The following is an 18383-nucleotide window of genomic DNA, read 5'->3' on the forward strand; positions in this document are numbered from 1 at the left end:
GAATGGAACTGGTTCAGTTGTCATCATTCGACCTAAGTATAAAACTAGCGATAACAAGCAGTCATTTATGGGAGCAGATAAAAAGAATCTGGAATTGTTTTTATTTCAATCACATACATACAGTCACGTACATGAAATTCTGCATTCAGAATCAGTGGGATGCTATGAGACATCCGTGGATCAACTGTCAGGCATAGAACCGCCAACCTTGTGATTTAAGGACGACCTGCTCTAACCCCTGAGCCACAGTCAGCTCTGGTAGTAACTGGTAATCTTTGTTTAAAGGTGGTTTTGAACTTGAATATGGATACAGAAAGTTATTAAACTGTATGATCAAAAGAACACATCACGTGGATCAAGTAAAAACACCACGGTAGAATGGTCGTCATTGTGGACATGGATTCCACATCAGTATAGGCCGTGGCATTTAGGTGCTAGTTTGTTTCCATCACAGATGTGGGGTGGACATCTGTTTGCATGCTCTGTAACCACGCCCTTCATATATATCAGTTGTTTGAAGCGGAGTGAACCAAGGACAATGGAAATAAATGGGACAAGCAAAACCGGAAGTCATGAATCACCATGTCAAGCTATGGAATTGCCACTCCCTCACCTGCCAAATTAAGACCTTGCCCCCTGCTATAAAGAGCTCGGCCTCCCTTCCATCTTTCTCAGAGATCCTGTGGAGAAGAAGATGGCTATGGCTAATGAGTGGCTGCTGTGGCTGGCCCTGTCTGCCGTTGGAGCTGCCTGGCTCAGCGGTACATTTACCACATTCCATTCGGCAGCCTAGCAAATATGACAAATGGGACTATTAACAGTTCAAATGTTTATCCATGTGTTACAGCCTTATTTTGTTTTAATATAGTTTAAGATTTGATTATTGATTACTTGACAAATAACTTGACAAATAACTTACTTCTTTCAACAGAGGCAAAGTCTGCTGTGAACGTGTTCTCCTCCATATCCATTCCTGGAAAAATTACAGGTGAGCTTGTTGGTTAGTAACTGTAAAATGTGTCCTTATGTAGGCAATGTGTGAGAATTCATTCATGTAGGTGAAGGCCTGTGTAAAGTACGGCCACTGTTGTGGTGCCTTGTCCTGTCTTTGTAGGCGTGAGTCCCATCCACAACGGCCAGGTTTGCAGTACGTGGGGCAACTTCCACTTCAAGACCTTTGATGGAGATGTTTTCCAGTTGCACTCCACTTGCAACTATGTCCTGGCCTCTTCATGCCGGAGCAGTTACAAGGACTTCAACATCCAGATAAGAAGACAGGAGGCTGGCGCCCATCACACCATCAAAAGCATCATTATGAAGCTGGAGGGTTCCGTGGTGGAGCTTTCTGAGGGCTCTGTGATCGTTGATGGCAAATCGTAAGTTTACTCTTAAAACTCTGCCCTTTCCTATTAATATCTCATAAAAACACCAAAATGAATGGTTTGGATTGCAGTGTAGTTACCATGTCAACTTTAGTATGTTACCTTACATATCTAATGTTTTATGCTTTGTTTATGATGCTTTATTAAAGCTGAACTTGAGAATCCATCTTTGCTCTAGCAATAGTCATTAGAACTCCACAGTGAGAACATAAAAACATCAGCCACACAGACGTTCATCTACTGACACCCTTTGCTTGCCTTCCCATATGTTGGCACCATTGACAATCTACCTTTGACTCTAATGGCCAAAATAATGTGATTTTTCCTTTTGCAGAGCCATCCTACCATTCAGTCAAGGAGGAGTGCTCATCGAGAAAACTCCCACCTACATCAAAATCAAAGCAAAGCTGGGATTAGTTGCTATCTGGAATGAGGACGACTCTTTTCTGGTAGGATTGTGGCTGTGTTATGACCGTTATTGTTTAAAAGTACTGTCAAAGCTTCAAATGAAGATATTACAGAGTAAGGCTGCACATTGAACAAATGACTATCGACAATGTCATGCTTTGTAATCTAACAAGTGGCAAGTGTTACATTAGCCTGTTGATTGAAAACAGAGTTAATTAAACAGACAGACTTGGAGAATGCTACTAAAGCTGCTTTGGGGGCGGCTGTGGCTCATTGGGTAGAGAGGATCGATCCTCGGCTGCTATGAGTCCTATGCCGAAGTGTCCCTGGGCAAGATACTGAACCCCTAACCGCTCCCCGGGTGCTTTTCAGGAGCAGCCCACTGCATAGGGATGTATAGGGATGGGTCAAATGCAGAGAACCAATTTCCCCTGGCAGGATGAACAAAGTATAATAAAAAAACAACTGTGCTGCAGATTCTAGCTCCTGCTTAAGGCGATGCTTTTTGTCCTCACAGGTTGAACTGGACCTGAAGTACAAGAACCAAACATGTGGTCTTTGTGGAGACTTTAATGGAGTTCAGCTCTACAATGAATTCTACAGCCATGGTACACTTTGACCCACTTTAACAAGTCAGTCAGTGTAGACATGGCCACAAAACTAAGATGTTTTTTTAAATATTATCCAAACAGGTGTGAAAATATCCCCAGTGGATTTTGCTAACTTCTGGAAAATGGATGGTCCAACTGAAATCTGCTCTGACTACACACTGGAATCAACTCAAAGCTGCAAGGACATGGTGAGGCTTCACTCAGTTATAATGGAATGTTCTATCTACACAATACTTATTAAACCATGGCCAGTCCCTGATTTCTTAGAGGTTGGCCCTTATTTTCAGATAACTATGTCTTGCGGTGTCAGTGCAGACTGAATGCTACTGGTTTCAGCAACTGTGTGCTACCAATGGCTCTTCCTCTATATTTGGTAGTAAAGTAACAGTAACAAGGCTGACACATATATTTCACACATAATGTTTGTTTTGACAAGCTTACCTTGAGTCTGAATACTGTCATGTGTCCTGTACAGTAAAACCCACTTCTCCTATTTGCACAACCAGTGCAAATAGGAGAAGTGGGTTTTACTTGGCGGCCACATAATATCATGCAGAGTCAGAAAGCTTCAAGAGGCCCTGCAACGTTATGTTTACTTTCAGTGTTACTCACCAAAACCCATTATACCCTTGAGGTCAAACATATCTCTCACTCCTTATAAAATATTTGCAAAGCTGATTTTAAATCCAGTATTGTTTAAATACATTTTTAATAGCTTGCAGCTTGGTGCGTTAACTGATGAACCAATCAACGAAAAAAATGTCCATAGCACTACAAGAGGTCTAAAAGTGGTCATGCAACCGTCCTATAGTTGGACTCAAACCTCAGTGCACAAAAATAGACAACAATATTTCTAGTGTGTCAGCAGAAAGGGTAAATAATCACCAACTGCCGCCTGGTCATACATTCATTTTCAGTAATTCCACAAGTTGACATTGAACAATATGTGTGGCCTTTGTAACGATTTTGACAGAATTGATGCCGATATGTTTCAGATTCTTGCCTGCCTAATAACATGCTATCTTCATGTCTTCGCCTTCGGCTCCATTCCTGTCTGTCTGTCCTGTAGAAACCTCTGTGTGAGCAGATCCTCACAGGGCCGGCCTTCAGCAGCTGTCACAGTCTGCTGGACGTTGCCTCCTTCACTTCTGCCTGTGTTGCGGACCTCTGCCACTGCGGCAATGGCATAGATGGACACGCAGACCCCATCTGCCTGTGCAACACTGTGTCCGAGTTCTCCAGACAGTGTAGCCATGCTGGTGGAAAACCTCTCAACTGGAGAACCAAGGAGCTCTGCTGTGAGTAGACTCATTAGACACTAATTATTGAATATCTCATTGGTAGGAGGGCTTGTCCAAAAAGTGTCTCAGGTGTCTGTGTTCATTGACTTAAAACACGCAAAGACTAAAAATCACATTAGGAAATTAGAAAGAAAAAACTTCTGAAAAGTTCACTCTGACATCATTTCCCGTCAATGCTGAAGTTTGTAGTAAGCATATCAAGAATGCTGGTCAGTATTTGGAGGAGACAGTCAGAATGTTGCACTCTTGGTTTGGATATTATATTTGGATACAGTCACGTTTTTAAACAAGCAGATACAAAATACAGTGTATAGGTTGCAGCAGTTTTCTAATATCTTTTTTAAGAAAAATCAGGAGTTTATGGGTTGTATCACTTGGTATAGTTGATTAAAGAGGTCATGAACCTTGAGTAGAGCTGTGATTAAACTGCTGATGAGACTTCAGGCCCTTCCACACCAGCACCAAGGTTTCTCCAAACAAGAACAAGCAAGACCAGGGCTACACCGACAATGATGGAAATTATCTCCTAACTTGCAAAATTAGGAGCAAACTCATGGGTGTGTTAGATGTAGAGACTATCTATTGAATGTTACAACCCTACCCCTTCTCAAAGCTGAGCTTAGAGAGTGGGGACAGGCCATTGAGGGGCTGGAACCAGGCTACAATAGTGACGTTTGTGTGATTATATGCTCAGAATGAGAGTCAGAGAGGTTACGTAAGTCAAGTGGGGAAAAACATCTGATGTATTCACAGGGAAGTCATGTCCCTACAAAATGGAGTACAATGAGTGTGGGAGTCCCTGTGCTGATACCTGCTCCAACCCAGAGGCCAGCCACACCTGTGACAACCACTGTATCGATGGATGCTTCTGCCCCGCAGGTACAGCAGAGTGACACACACACACACACACACCACACACACACACACACACACACACCACACACACACACACACACACACACACAAAGACTGTGTTACAGGACAGTGATTCTTTGATTACTTTCAGGCATGGTTCTGGATGATTTAAATGGAAAGGGTTGTGTCCCAATGAACGAGTGCTCCTGCAGCTACAACAGCAAGACCTATGGACCTGGGGAGTCCTACTCCAGTAACTGCAAACAATGGTAAGATACAGAGTGTGTCAGTATGTCTGCATTTCTGCAGGAACATTACAATTGTGTTAGTTTTCCAGAAAAATCCCATTCACTATGTTTTATTTAATTTGAGGATAAGCCCCAAGATGCACCATCTTGTTTTCAGATATTTCAACAGAAATAAATACATTAGATAATAGTAAACAACACAAAAACAACAACATAGTAACACCAACAAGAACACACGCATATGGGTTTTCCCATAATCCCAAAGTGTCATCTGCACAAACGTAAAACACTGCCACACAAAATAACATTGTGTCAAAGTACTGAGTCAAACGATGCACACAAAACTAAGTCTAATGTGCTTTTAACTTAAAAGCACTTCCCCCAATTATTTTGAAGTCGCAGTGAAACGGTAGTAAGATCCTCTGTAGCTTCTGTACTGTGATGTATTCCCCGTGAAACGGAATATTTGAGCAGTGTACAGTTACTAGAGGGATTGAAAGCAAATCCTTCACATTCTATTGGACTGCTAAAAAGTGGGCGGGTTTAGAGTTTATGCATGGTACGACTGTTGGGTTAGGTTTAGTGTTACTGTTGACTCAACACACACACACACACACACACACACACACCTCCCTTAACTCTTGTTAGATCAGGAGGAGGATGAGGTAGAGATGAAATGGAAATATTACCTATTTTCCACCGGCTCGGTGTCACTACATTTATTGAATTAAACCTTAGCTGCATTGTTTTGAAAATACAAACAAAGCTTATGCTTACATATTTAAACACTCATCTCTTCCTATCTCTCTCCATATTGCTCCGTTTGCACTTTTATATGACCAGTGTGGCTAGCCAGTCGCCCAGAGTCTTATGATATTTTTTTAAACGCCCCTGAATGCAGAATGAGTCATCAAACATTTTAAATCGTTTTATGGAAAAGACAGGGATTGAATGTAAAACTGCTCTGAAACAGATTTTCTGACATATTTTGCATATGACAAGAGATAAATGAACAATTAACACATGCTTAAAATTGGGAAAATGTATTATTCATCTAATTTAAGTGAGTATATGATGATTTAAACCCACTAAAAACGGTTTTAGGTGTACAGGATATATCTTGACAAATCTACAGATATTACTGAAATCTGCATTTAAATGATTAGACCTTTTTTGGATGTATTTTGATAACTGATCAATAATGGGAAGTAAAAGTGAAAGTAAAACAATTATTTGATTAAGATTTACTTTATCTTTAATAAAGTCAATGAGGCCTAAAAGTGCAGAATGAATCCAAAGTCCTCATCAGTAACAAGAATAGCTAACATATCGATACTTGAAATGATATCTAGTACCAAACAGCATCTTTAATATGAGATTTTTATTGGAAAAACCTTTTTATACAAAAAAAATGCCTGATTGCACAGTGCTTTGAATTTGAGGTATATCGTAATCAGATTTATATACAACAGTGTCATCTGCATACAAATGAACAAAACAATTGGACCAAAAATTTGGAAGATCATCACTGAATTTTTTTTAGATTTTAGCAGTTTAATAAATAAACTGCTGTGATATCAATGTGTGTCCAGTGCAGAGATACAGTAGCGCCCACAATATCTTCTGCCTAGTTTGTTATGGACTTTTAAATGAAGATGAACTTGTGTGTGCTGACAGTGTGTGTGAGAGTGGACAGTGGAAGTGTGCGGAGGAAAACTGTCCAGGAATGTGCTCTGTGGAGGGCGGGGCTCACATCAACACCTTCGATGGAAAAGACTACACCTTCCATGGGGACTGCTCCTACGTCCTGGCTAAGGTAGATCACATCATCATCAGTGCTGTAATACCACACACACACACACACACACACACACACACACACACACACACACACCTGCCATGGTAATAGACAAACATGGCACAACACTGCGTCACAGGCCTAGACAAGACCTCAACCTCAAACCAGTCAAAGCTATTACTAATACAAGGTTGTGATTTATCATCCCATATATTGAATCAGTTCCTTTAGATATTAAAAAGGGGAAACGTAAAGTAACCAAAGTGTGTAACCATACCTACAGTACCAACAAGGTTTGGAAACGGGTACGGCTTCCAAATTGATTTACACGTCTAACATTAACAACAAAATCAACTAAACATATGTTATTATACAAAGTAGTGTGTGTTGAAAATCCAGCCACACAGTTAGTGTATTTAACGGTCCTACACAACACACACTCCTTCTACCGGTATTCTATACCTATCAGCTGCTAACTGCAGCTATGTGGTTTCAGTTGGGCAGTCGTTGGATAGTTTTGTGTTTGTATGTTTAGGACTGCAGTGGAAACCAGTTTGTGGTTCAGGGACAACTGGTGCAGTGTGGGCTGACTGAGAGTGAAACCTGCCTGAAGTCTGTTACCTTGGGTCTGTCCGGAGGCGCTCATGTGAGTATGATGCACACACAGACACTCACATACAAGTGTGTTCATATGTTTCATGATCCAGAACAACAATATTACAAAAGGAAGGTTTTTTTCTAAAGCTATTCAACATTATTTGTATTACATTAGGAAGGAAATGAGCAAAATATCTTCATCTTTCATCTTCATACAATTAAGTTGTATATTACTGAATTATGTTTTTCTTACATTTCAGTACGCAGTTAAAATAACCTTGTAAACTTGGAGCTAGATTGAGTCTATTATAGTGATTATAATTCCTACTTTTATGTTTTAATCAAACGTATAATATTACAAAAAATAATCAAATGTGAAAAAGATACGATGAAGAATAATATACAAAATACTTTCAATGTAACTGTTTTCGATTGAGAGAGCTGCTTAGCTCATTGAAGTGTAAAGATGTGAATACTAACATCTGGTCTCCTGTCATATAAAGGTGATCACCATCCAGCCCAATGGCAAGGTGTTTGTGAATGGCATCTACGCTCAGCTACCGTTCTCTGCTGGTGAGAGACACTCCACTGTACAGTCCTCACCTGTCTGTCTTCTCTCTCTGTCTGACATGTAGAAACATATAGTTAGCCCAAATGATCACATATACAGTATATTTTTCAGTTGAGCTGAATAAGTGAGGAGTAGATACACACTTCATTTCAGTTCCTGTCAGGCTTCTCAGGTCCTAAATTGTTCACTGTAAGGCCCAAACTATGGTATCTGTTTTCTAACTTCATACAAATATTTAAATACGGCTTTAAATCTGTCCTCATGTTTATATAATATAGAACTTAAGCTGGTTTCTATATTCCATAGTTGTTTTCATTCAGTGAAGTGAAACACTATAAAACACAACACATTGTGGTTGGAGTCACTGTCCTCGCCTTATTATAGAAATCCGGCTGGCTTGCCGGCCCGGTCACACACAGATGTCCTGGTTGACGCTGAAGTTAAATCTGTTGAGAACATAGCAAAGGGTAAGGGGCTGTGCATGGGCAGGAACCATGTGCAGAGCTTTGTGGTTCAGCCTTGATCGTCAACTCCAATGAACATTTCCCTGTGGCTGTGGGTGGGAAATTAATGAGGACCAATGTCCTGGTTGCTGCACTAGCAACACCCACTGGAGAGAGTGTGTTAGTGCCAGCGTGTGTCTTATGTGATGAATTGCATTGCTGGCTGATGAAAAGGAGTGGCTGGCGTTATCTTGTGTCCATGTGAGGTCGTTCTCTCACCATCACATCTCAGGAGCATGCCCACCAGCTGGACCATCTTTACTGCAGAGCCAGCGTCATTTCATTTGTTCATGCTGTTGGTTGATCTTTGCACTACTGTTTAGTTTACCTAGTTAGTTCATTTAAAAAAATGAAAATGATAAAGAAAATGATAGATTTCAGTCTGAATATGCTTTACCTGTGAGCTGTTTTTCTGACTAGCCTGATGGGCAGACAGATAGTTCATTCTGTCACTTCCCTTCCACTCTTTTAACAAACTCCCATCCTCATCCTTTCTCTTACCCCCCAGCTGGAATCTCTGCCTTCAAAGCGTCCTCCTTCTACCTGCTGGTTCAGACGGCTGTTGGAGTTCTGTTGGAGGTGCAGCTCCAGCCAGTCATGCAGCTCCACGTCTCAGTGACCAGTGACTACCAAGCCAAGACCTGTGGTATGTGAACTAAAATGTCCTGTGTGCTCTCCGACTGGAAGCATCCCTCAGAACTCAATAGGGATGGTGTTATTCATCCCTATTGGTTGTTGCAAATAGTGAATATGTGAATATCCAACAATGTACTGGTTGTCTAGTCAGTATTTTGGTTCTATTTTACGCATGTCTATAAGGCATTACAAACATACTCATAAATATTCATAATGCTTTTTAACAACAATCTTAACACATTCTAAAGCATTTAGATTCATGACTAGTAAGTTAAAGTATCTTCATACTTCAGCTTGTCACTCACTGACTTATTTTGCAAGCATCATAGTGTATCATAATTTCCATAGCTGTAATGCATCACAATCACTGTTACAAAGCATTATATTGTTATTATAAGTCATTGTTTGCTTTAAGAAAAAAAAGGAAATCATTTGACTGCGTTCTTGTGATGGTCTTTCATAGATTACTGAAAGCCAACAATAAGTTATAAAGACATTATAAAGCATTATGCAGTTTTTAGTTTTATAGTTTGGAAATATTTCATTGATGGACCTCATGATTTGATTAAATGAATAAATCATTTTTGTGAGCTGCCCAAGCGGTTACAATTTAGACAATAGTTGCTATAGCGGCACAATGTGGATGACTTCATGAATAGATAGACAGAGAGCTGCTGAAGCCGTCGTGACTTTCATCTTGTAAAGATGAGGAGTGATTCCTCTGTTCTGTGAACGAGTACCTCACAACCACTTACAGTATATGTTGTCATTACTGTGATGCTGTCTGCCTGCAGGTCTTTGTGGGAACTTCAACAGTAACCAAGCTGATGACTTCCTCAAGCTCAGTGGAGTTGCAGATGCCACAGCAACCGGTTTTGTCAACAGCTGGAAGACACATGCTGGTTGCCCCGATGTTAAGAGCAACTTTGAGAACCCCTGCAGTCTTAGTCTGGAGAATGGTAGGTCGCACTCATTTAGATTCTCTGTTGTCACTGTGGGTTCTTCCGAATTACTGATGTTGGCCTTTGTTTGTCAATGACAGAGAAATACGCCCAGCACTGGTGCTCCATGCTGAGTGACCCTGAAGGAGTGTTTGCCTCCTGTCACTCAGAGATCATCCCTGACTCGTACAGAGAGGTAAGGCTCACAGCTACGGCTTTCACATATTTCTGTGGACCAGTGTCCAGACCGTGAGGCATTCTTTCAACATTTTTTATTTTGTCTCATCACAGAACTGCATGTATGACAGCTGTAACTGTGAGAACAGTGAGGACTGCATGTGTGCTGCGGTCTCCTCCTATGTCCATGCCTGTGCAGCAGCAGGAATCCAGATGAGCGGCTGGAGGAAGAGCATCTGTGGTGAGTGGAGAGTAATTGGGAAACAGAAGAATCAAACCCAACCTTTGGATTCAAATGTGAGACGACGTTGCAACAGTCAGAATACAAGTGGTCTTACTGCTTTCATTATGGATACTTTTGTCTGACACCAATGGGACGTAACAAGGCCTTGTTTGGGATGGTCACGTGACCTTTGATCTTGTGAAGCCAGTCATGGAAACATCTTGCTGCAGTACTTGTGCTTTGAAAGGTCGATACTGTGTTGAGTAGTCTGCTTCGAGCACAACATCCCATCTGAGTGTTCTGACATACACACTCACTGTTTGCTCTATTCTATACACACTCTGCGATACCAAAGGATCACACGTGAGGATTAACTTATTTTAACCCAAATTACTACAAGTTATGTATAACTACTTAATTATTTGGTGCTCTGTATTTGTCATTCACTGGGTCTTATGTGTGATAGTTGCAGTGGGCACGGTCTCACAGTTGTTCACTGATTCTGTGGTCTGACCTTCTCAGGGAAATACGCCAGCTCCTGCCGCAGCAGCACGGTCTACTCCTACAACATCACGTCCAGCAGCCGCACCTGCCGCTGCATCAGCAGCACAGACCTCAGCTGTCACTTCTCCTTCCCGCCCATCGATGGCTGTGTCTGTGCAGAGGGAACCTTCCTGGATGACACTGGGAAGTGTGTCCCATCTCAGGAATGTCCCTGTTATGACGAAGGCTCCGTGGTGCCTGCCGGACAGGTCGTCAACAAGGACGGGGTCATGTGGTATGTACATGATATATTGCACAAGTTTTTATTAGTTATTGCAGTGATGTGTATGGAAGTCCATAGGTTCAAATGAGTGCACTTTTCACCTTTTATCTGCTTCTAAACTCTCCTTTTGTTTACAGTTGGATTAGTGAGCTTAGAAGAACAAGTCAATATTTGTTCTTTCAATTATTTGTGATATACCAAAAATATGACAAATGTGACAAATGTAAACAGTGTGCTGTAAGGTTATATACGTATGTATATTAATGTGTTTCTTTGTTTATATTTCTCCACTAGCACCTGTAAGGAGGGCAGACTGGGCTGCATTGGGGAGTTTTTCAGACAACCATGTAAGTAACATTATAGCTGATGAGTAGCGAGCGCTACATTACTTCCTGATCATAGTATATGAACTCAAACGGCTGTAAAGTTAGATTTGAGCTGTCCAGCTGTGACAGATTCAAACCTTGAGCAGTTGTTGGCTGCCCTCATTGGCTGCATCATTTTAACTCATTTTATATTCCAAAACAGAGTTTTAAATGATGTTTAGATGGATACCTACAGTATCTCATGTATGTGTGTTAAGTACAGAGTTGAAGTCAGGAAGGGGTTGAAGACTGGAATTGGCGGGAAAGCTAGCTTGGCTCTGTTAAAATGCACCTACCAACACCTCTAAAGCTGTGCTGTTCAGAAAACAGATTGTGGGAAGCTGCACACAGTCACCAGCTGTTTGTCAATAAATAGTTCCAACATGTAACTCTGTAACCGTACATGATCACATTTCTGTTTGTGCAGAGGTCAAACAAACAAGAAGCACGTGCGCTTTAGCAGCTGTTACTTGTCTCACACAGAAAAGATGAATGAAAATACAATTTAACTAATAAATAATACGAAGGTCAAAGGAAATTCAAACTATAAATATAACATTTGCAGCACAAACTTTATAATTACATACGGTATATTACTACAATATGTAGCTTAGAGACATCATTCAAAATTAATTCAAATCATGAGCATTAGAATTCTTTACTAGCATTCAAGCACATCCAATGGGCTCAAGGTTTTGTTTTACATGCCTTCTGCCTTTAGGTGTTTGCTACTGCCATTGGGATAACAAAGTAAGTGTTTGGAGTTGCTTCTGGTGGATGAACGGGTCAGACTCAGGATTACCTCCCAGGAGACCAGAAGTTGAGCCTGGTTTATTACACATAGTTAACTTATTGTTTTCTGTTGTTTTATTATTCATATTTTTAGTTTTTATCTGGAGTTTGGTTAGGTTTAGGCAACAAAACTACCTGGCTAGAGTTAGGAAAAAATAAGGCTATATACAGATTCAGGATGTAATGTGTACTACTGTTGTTTTTCATCAAGGTATAAAATGCATTATCTTGGATGTCATATTAAATCAGGAGTGGTTAATGGCTAAGTTATTGACCGCGATTCATTTCATTTCATAAATGATTTCCAATATGTTTGTTCTCAGTGGCCTGTGCTCCTCCCATGGTGTTCTTCAACTGCTCTGCGAACGGTCCGGCTGCTAAAGGAACGGAGTGTGAGAAGAGCTGCAACACGTTAGACATGGCCTGTGTGAGTCTGCAAATACAGATTAATACTTTATATCTAGATGACATGTTTCTTCGGGGTACAGTAAAATATTTTCTCTGCTGGTGCATGGATGAAACTATGGTGGTGGATCAGTGGCGTAAGGCATACGACGGGCTCCAGTGCATGCTAGTAATCACACACACCTTTGTATTGTCTCGTCATGATGAAATAGAGACAACATACATACATATTACCCAGAAATCATGATCGCATACCTTTATATGACCAAATACCAAAGAAAATAAGAAGCTGTTTCTTCAGCTGAATAGTTTTTAATAGTTTTTTTAAAATGTATGGTTTATGTAGAATATATATATAATGTTGTTAGAGATTGCTACTGACGATTTCAAAAAAAGAAAACAGATGGGTCACCTTTTTGAGGAGATGTAATGCAAATGGCACCACTTTCAAATGAATGTAGGTTTTTCTTTGAACACAGTTGTCTATTTGGCAATCTGAATCACTTGTAAGGGCCTGTTCCCTTCATGGGCCCTCCCATCCCATGGCCCCCCATCCCATGGGCCCCGTGGAACCTGCACTGTCTGTATTTCGCCCATACAGTGGATTGTAAATTTGATCTATTCTTCAGGTGACTACAGCGTGCATGTCCGGCTGTATGTGTCCATCTGGGATGGTGTCTGATGATAAAGGAGGCTGCATCAAGCCAGAGGCTTGTCCCTGTCTTCACAACGATGTCTCTTACCAGCCTGGACAAACCACCAAGGTGGACTGCAACACCTGGTAAGTGAATCACAAGTAGAGTGAAATGCTGTTAAGGTAGAAATATGCAGCAGGTACATCAGTATTTTGTTGCACCTCCATCTGTGACTGAAATGTACAAGTTCAAGGATTCAAGAATTCAAGGATCATGTATTGTCATTATGCAACACAGGGATGCATGACAAAATGCAGTTGTAGCCCATTTGTAACACAAGAAAAACATACAAACAAACAAACAAACCACACAAAAACAGGAGTACTTTCCTGTAGTGCATTTTTTTTGAATTTGCATCATAATGAATGTAAACAGCAACAACAAAAACAATTCTCTGGTCAGATAACATGGTCGACATCTTTACATTAAAATCTCAACTGAGGAAAACATTTTCCATCAACTGTGACTGTGTTTGAGCACCAAGCATCATGATGTGAACACGGAGTCCTCCTCTGGTCCACCGGAGTCCTGCTCTCTGTCCTGTGGTTTGCCCATCAAGTGCTGCTTGAATCTGGATGGAGCCAGGTCTCTGTAAAGATGTGAGCTCAATAGTCACCGACCTCCCGTTGCTGGGTTCTCCTGAGGTCTTATTTCATCCATCTTATTTCCTGCGAACGAACATCTGACAGCCAGCAGTAGGCTGGTAGTGGAGTAGTCTCAGGTCTTAGCTGGGTTAGCTTTGCTTCCATCTCGACTCTCCTCACTCTCCTCCCTGCAGCAGTTTGGTGGTGTTTGGTCCAGCAGGTCTGGCTAGGTGGTTGGCCGTGGGTGGTGATCGTCCCAAGGCACGTCTTTTATTATAAGCCTGATGCAATCTAACGTGTATCTGTTTACAGCACTTGTAAAGACATGAATTGGCAGTGCACCACCAACCAGTGTGATGGAACCTGCTCGGTCTATGGCGCTGGACACTACATGACTTTTGATCAGAAGCGCTTCACCTTTGATGGCAGTTGCGAATACATTCTGACTCAGGTATGAACACACAATAGTTGTTGAACAGAGTCCTCCGTGAGAAACTTTCTCCATCATTTTCTTCACATGCATAGTCCTGCTCAATGCTGGTATACAGTAGTTATTTGGCTTGTAACAGAGTCGTGTAATATGAAGTGAATCATGTAATACATTAGAATTCAATTATATATGGTGACCTCCATGGTCCAGGAGAAAAGCGTAGGTTTCATTCAAGCATTGGGTTAAGGGGGATGGGACACTTCATTTCCTGCATTCTGGTAACTTTTCGGCACCAATTTATGGTAGAAAAGTATTTATATGTGTGAAGGCAAACACAACATTCAAACACCAAGAGACAATTCCAAATATAAAAATGTCATAGAATATAATGCGTTCTGTGTCTCTTTTAAATATTTATTCTCCTGTAAATCAACTTCTCTTATAAGGTATCTCTGCTGACTCGGCACACATGATTTACTCTTTCCTCCTCTTTTCTATCTTTCGTTTGGGGAAAATAACTTATTTAGAGTATTTTGAGTCCAGCCTTGCTTCAGTAATTGCATCTTTCACGATGGCTACATTCCATATCTCTGACCTATAAGAAAGATGAGAACCAATGGGTTAATAGTCAAGCAGAGCCACTAATATTGATGATTTGTATGTGTGTGTGTGTGTGTGCATGTGTTCCTCAGGACTACTGTGGCAGTGCTCAGAGTAATGGAACCTTCAGAGTGCTCACTGAGAATGTTCCGTGTGGAACAACAGGAACCACCTGCTCTAAGAACATCAAGATCTTCCTTGGGGTAAACAGTCAACATAAAACTTTTCAAAAGACCACCTGCAATGTCATGACACAAAATTAACTGCTGACACAAAGCTGAAATTCAAGATGAATTCACATAGGTAGTCTGATTTGACGTGTCTAGTGTGACTTGCTTTGTTGAAGACGCTTTGGCTGTCCTTCAAAAGGACCATCTTGGTGTTTTCACACAAAAAGACAAAGATGTGAAGATGCAGACTCAAACTACTTGATTTGTGAGGTGCATCGTGTTCATGGAATGCAACAGAAAAAGAGGAGCTTCTCCTCGCTGCATATAATGTGGACACTGGCTCCAGTGACATTCGCTGAGAAGTTTTCTGAGATGTTGAGATTTGAACTTTGCAGTATGCTATCAATTTCTGTCCTTTTTCAGAGTGCAGAACTGATTCTAGCAGAGGGAAGCTACCAGCTGCTCTCTAGTGGAAATGAAGAAACAGTTCCATTCCAATACAGCACTATGGGCATTTACCTGGTGATTGAAGCCAACAATGGACTCATCTTCATGTGGGACAGGAAAACCACCTTGTTCATTAAGCTCAGCCCAAAATATAAGGTATGTCAAGGAAGTTTGGGCTTTTAATGTGAATACAATTGATTTGTTCAAACAGCAAAAGGCAAGCTTTGATATTTAAATTGACCAACATGACATAAGGAGCTCTACTTTTCCAGGGTCGTGTATGTGGACTGTGTGGCAACAATGACGGCAATTCAAATAATGACTTCACCACAAGAGGCAATAATGTGGTTGTCAGCCCACTGGTGTTCGGAAACAGCTGGAAGGATTTGCCAAGCTGCCCCGACGCTCCGAGCATCACCAGCCCCTGTATAGCCAACCCATACAGACAGGCCTGGGCCCAGAAACAGTGCAGCATTATACAGAGCGACGTCTTCTCTGCCTGCCACTCCACTGTAGGTTGTTGTTATGTGGACACAATGTTTGAGATAAATGTAGTGAAGTAACCCTGTTTAACTTACTAGTGTATCATCATACTCTTCGCTCTAGGTGGATCCTGCTCCATTTTTTGATGCATGTGTGTTTGACTCATGTGCCTGTGACACGGGTGGAGACTGCGAGTGTTTGTGCACTGCTGTGGCTGCTTATGCTGAATCCTGTAATCAAGCTGGCATCTGTATACCATGGAGAACCCCAAAGATCTGTCGTGAGTAACCAAGATGAAACATTTCATTTTTAAAAGCAACAATAAGCACGCAGTTAATACAGTACATCTGAACTAAACTTATTTTTAAGACAAAGGGAGGAAAGTCTATTAAATCTGTAATAACTTGTCTCAATAACGTATCAATTACAACCATTTGTTATCAGTGATAACTATATTTCTTCCCTCAGCCTTTTAAAGTTTCCTGTCCCATTTACTGTCCAGTCTGGAATGTGCCTACACTAAGTAGTATTCTTTTTTCCAGCTCTTTTCTGTGATTACTACAATCCCCCTGGTGAATGTGAATGGCACTACATGCCATGCGGATCTCCTTGTATGAAAACCTGCAGGAACCCCTCAGGCAACTGCTCTACACAGATTCCTCCACTAGAAGGTATGCCACAAGCATGAGGTTTTTAGAAAATGACCTAATCTCCAATCAAAATAAATTTAAGATTTAACATAAACATTGGCTGTATTTTTTAAAGTTATGTTTAAAGAGTTGCTTAATAATATCACTCATTTAACCACAATGTCAGGTGAACACAATAATAATGACAAGTATTGAGGAACCGATTTCTTGCAAAGAGTTGCAACAGTTGTTTGTTTTTCAATTAGGTTGCTATCCAACATGTCCTCCTACACAGCCATACTTTGATGAGGATACAATGACATGTGTTTCGAGAGAACAATGCGGCTGCTACGATAAAGAGGGGAGACACTATAATGATAATGACAAAGTGCCAACAACTGAAAACTGTCTTACATGGTAGGTATTGAATATATCACATGTCCCAAACAAGGTTATCTAACTTTGTGACAGGTGAAATGACAAATATATTTCATGTTTTCTTTCTTGAAGTACATGCAGTTCAATGACCATCCAATGCCATTACGATGCCCAAGGTATGCAAAGACTGGGAGAGATTGTGGGTTGTAAAAATACTAACTTTTGTTAATGGTTATTATTTTAACAATACATCTGCTCTATTTACAGCCTGCACTTGCACATATCGTGGAAACAAGTATCCCCTCGGCGACACCATCTATAACACAACAGATGGACATGGTAACTGCATCACAGCAGTGTGTGGGAAGAATGGTACCATAGATAAGAGTTCATATCCATGCCCAGTAACCACACAGACAACACATATGCCCACTACTGCAGCCAGTCAGTCTCCAACCACCTTTGTTTTTACATCAACCTCACCAGGTACTGCAAAGTATTCATTTTGGAAACTGAAGACATATTTAGCTATATACTGTAAGCTTTACCACTTAACCAACACTTATATTATGTGTGTCCACAGAGCTTCCCACGGTTACAGTCCCATGTAGTCCTTGTGAATGGTCACCATGGTATGATACTAGCTTCCCTACACTGGGAATTCCAGGAGGAGACAGTGAAATTTACGAAGATATAAGAGAGGCAGGGCACGAGATATGTGCTAAGCCAAGCCAGATCCAATGCAGAGCTGAGAAATTTCCAAATGTCACCATTGACAATTTGGGACAAGTGGTGGAATGTAATCTGGCTAACGGGCTGACATGCAGGAATGAAGACCAATCAGGACCACTGGCCTTGTGCTTTAACTACCAAATCAGAGTTCTGTGTTGTGACTATAGTGCATGCCCAACAATGCCTATACCTTCTACAACACCTCCAATCCCAACTACAAAATCGCCAATAATACCTACAACACCTTGTCAGGAAACATTATGCACCTGGTCAGAATGGATAAGTTCAGACTACCCTGAACAGGGTTTTGGAGGTGGGGACAATGAAACCATCAAACACGTCATCCAGAAAGGATTTGAAATCTGTGAGAATCCATTGGCAGTGGAATGCCGATCGAAACACTATCCCAACATTCCAATAGACCAATTGCAAAAAAAGGTTACATGTAATAACCAAGGACTTCTGTGTAGGAACATCTTACAGATGCCTCCAATATGTTATAATTATGAAATTAGGGTAAAGTGTTGCAAGACAATAATGTGCAGCACAACACCAAAGCCTATTACTTCCACAACCATACCAACTACAACACCTTCAACTACGCCAATAACCACAACTCCTATCACAACTACAACACCTTCAACTACGCCAACCAC

At 41.0% G+C, this 18383-nt stretch overlaps 1 protein-coding gene across 2 annotated transcripts in view; it reads left to right on the forward strand.

Annotated features, from left to right (window-relative positions):
• Positions 1-634: 634 nt before the first annotated feature.
• LOC116400392 (mucin-5AC-like) overlaps positions 635-18383 on the forward strand; it is a 29231-nt gene continuing 11482 nt past the window's right edge. The window contains exons 1-30 of one of the 2 annotated variants that reach the window (XM_031878202.1): positions 635-761; positions 932-988; positions 1115-1376; positions 1717-1831; positions 2308-2398; positions 2483-2589; positions 3471-3699; positions 4456-4581; positions 4709-4826; positions 6483-6621; positions 7139-7249; positions 7704-7773; positions 8783-8920; positions 9705-9869; positions 9953-10047; positions 10143-10269; positions 10774-11029; positions 11312-11364; positions 12498-12601; positions 13209-13360; positions 14171-14309; positions 14981-15091; positions 15482-15661; positions 15778-16017; positions 16112-16268; positions 16531-16659; positions 16884-17034; positions 17128-17171; positions 17263-17481; positions 17579-18381. In XM_031878202.1, coding sequence (XP_031734062.1) covers positions 695-761; positions 932-988; positions 1115-1376; positions 1717-1831; positions 2308-2398; positions 2483-2589; positions 3471-3699; positions 4456-4581; positions 4709-4826; positions 6483-6621; positions 7139-7249; positions 7704-7773; positions 8783-8920; positions 9705-9869; positions 9953-10047; positions 10143-10269; positions 10774-11029; positions 11312-11364; positions 12498-12601; positions 13209-13360; positions 14171-14309; positions 14981-15091; positions 15482-15661; positions 15778-16017; positions 16112-16268; positions 16531-16659; positions 16884-17034; positions 17128-17171; positions 17263-17481; positions 17579-18381 — 4755 coding nt within the window. In that variant the 5' untranslated portion in view covers positions 635-694. The remainder of the gene's footprint in view (positions 762-931; positions 989-1114; positions 1377-1716; positions 1832-2307; positions 2399-2482; positions 2590-3470; positions 3700-4455; positions 4582-4708; positions 4827-6482; positions 6622-7138; positions 7250-7703; positions 7774-8782; positions 8921-9704; positions 9870-9952; positions 10048-10142; positions 10270-10773; positions 11030-11311; positions 11365-12497; positions 12602-13208; positions 13361-14170; positions 14310-14980; positions 15092-15481; positions 15662-15777; positions 16018-16111; positions 16269-16530; positions 16660-16883; positions 17035-17127; positions 17172-17262; positions 17482-17578; positions 18382-18383) is intronic. The other variant, XM_031878201.1, reaches the window with a different exon arrangement.

The sequence above is a fragment of the Anarrhichthys ocellatus genome, unplaced genomic scaffold (genome assembly GCF_004355925.1).
Source record: "Anarrhichthys ocellatus isolate YVR2014 unplaced genomic scaffold, GSC_Weel_1.0 scaffold166, whole genome shotgun sequence".
NCBI lineage: Eukaryota > Metazoa > Chordata > Actinopteri > Perciformes > Anarhichadidae > Anarrhichthys > Anarrhichthys ocellatus.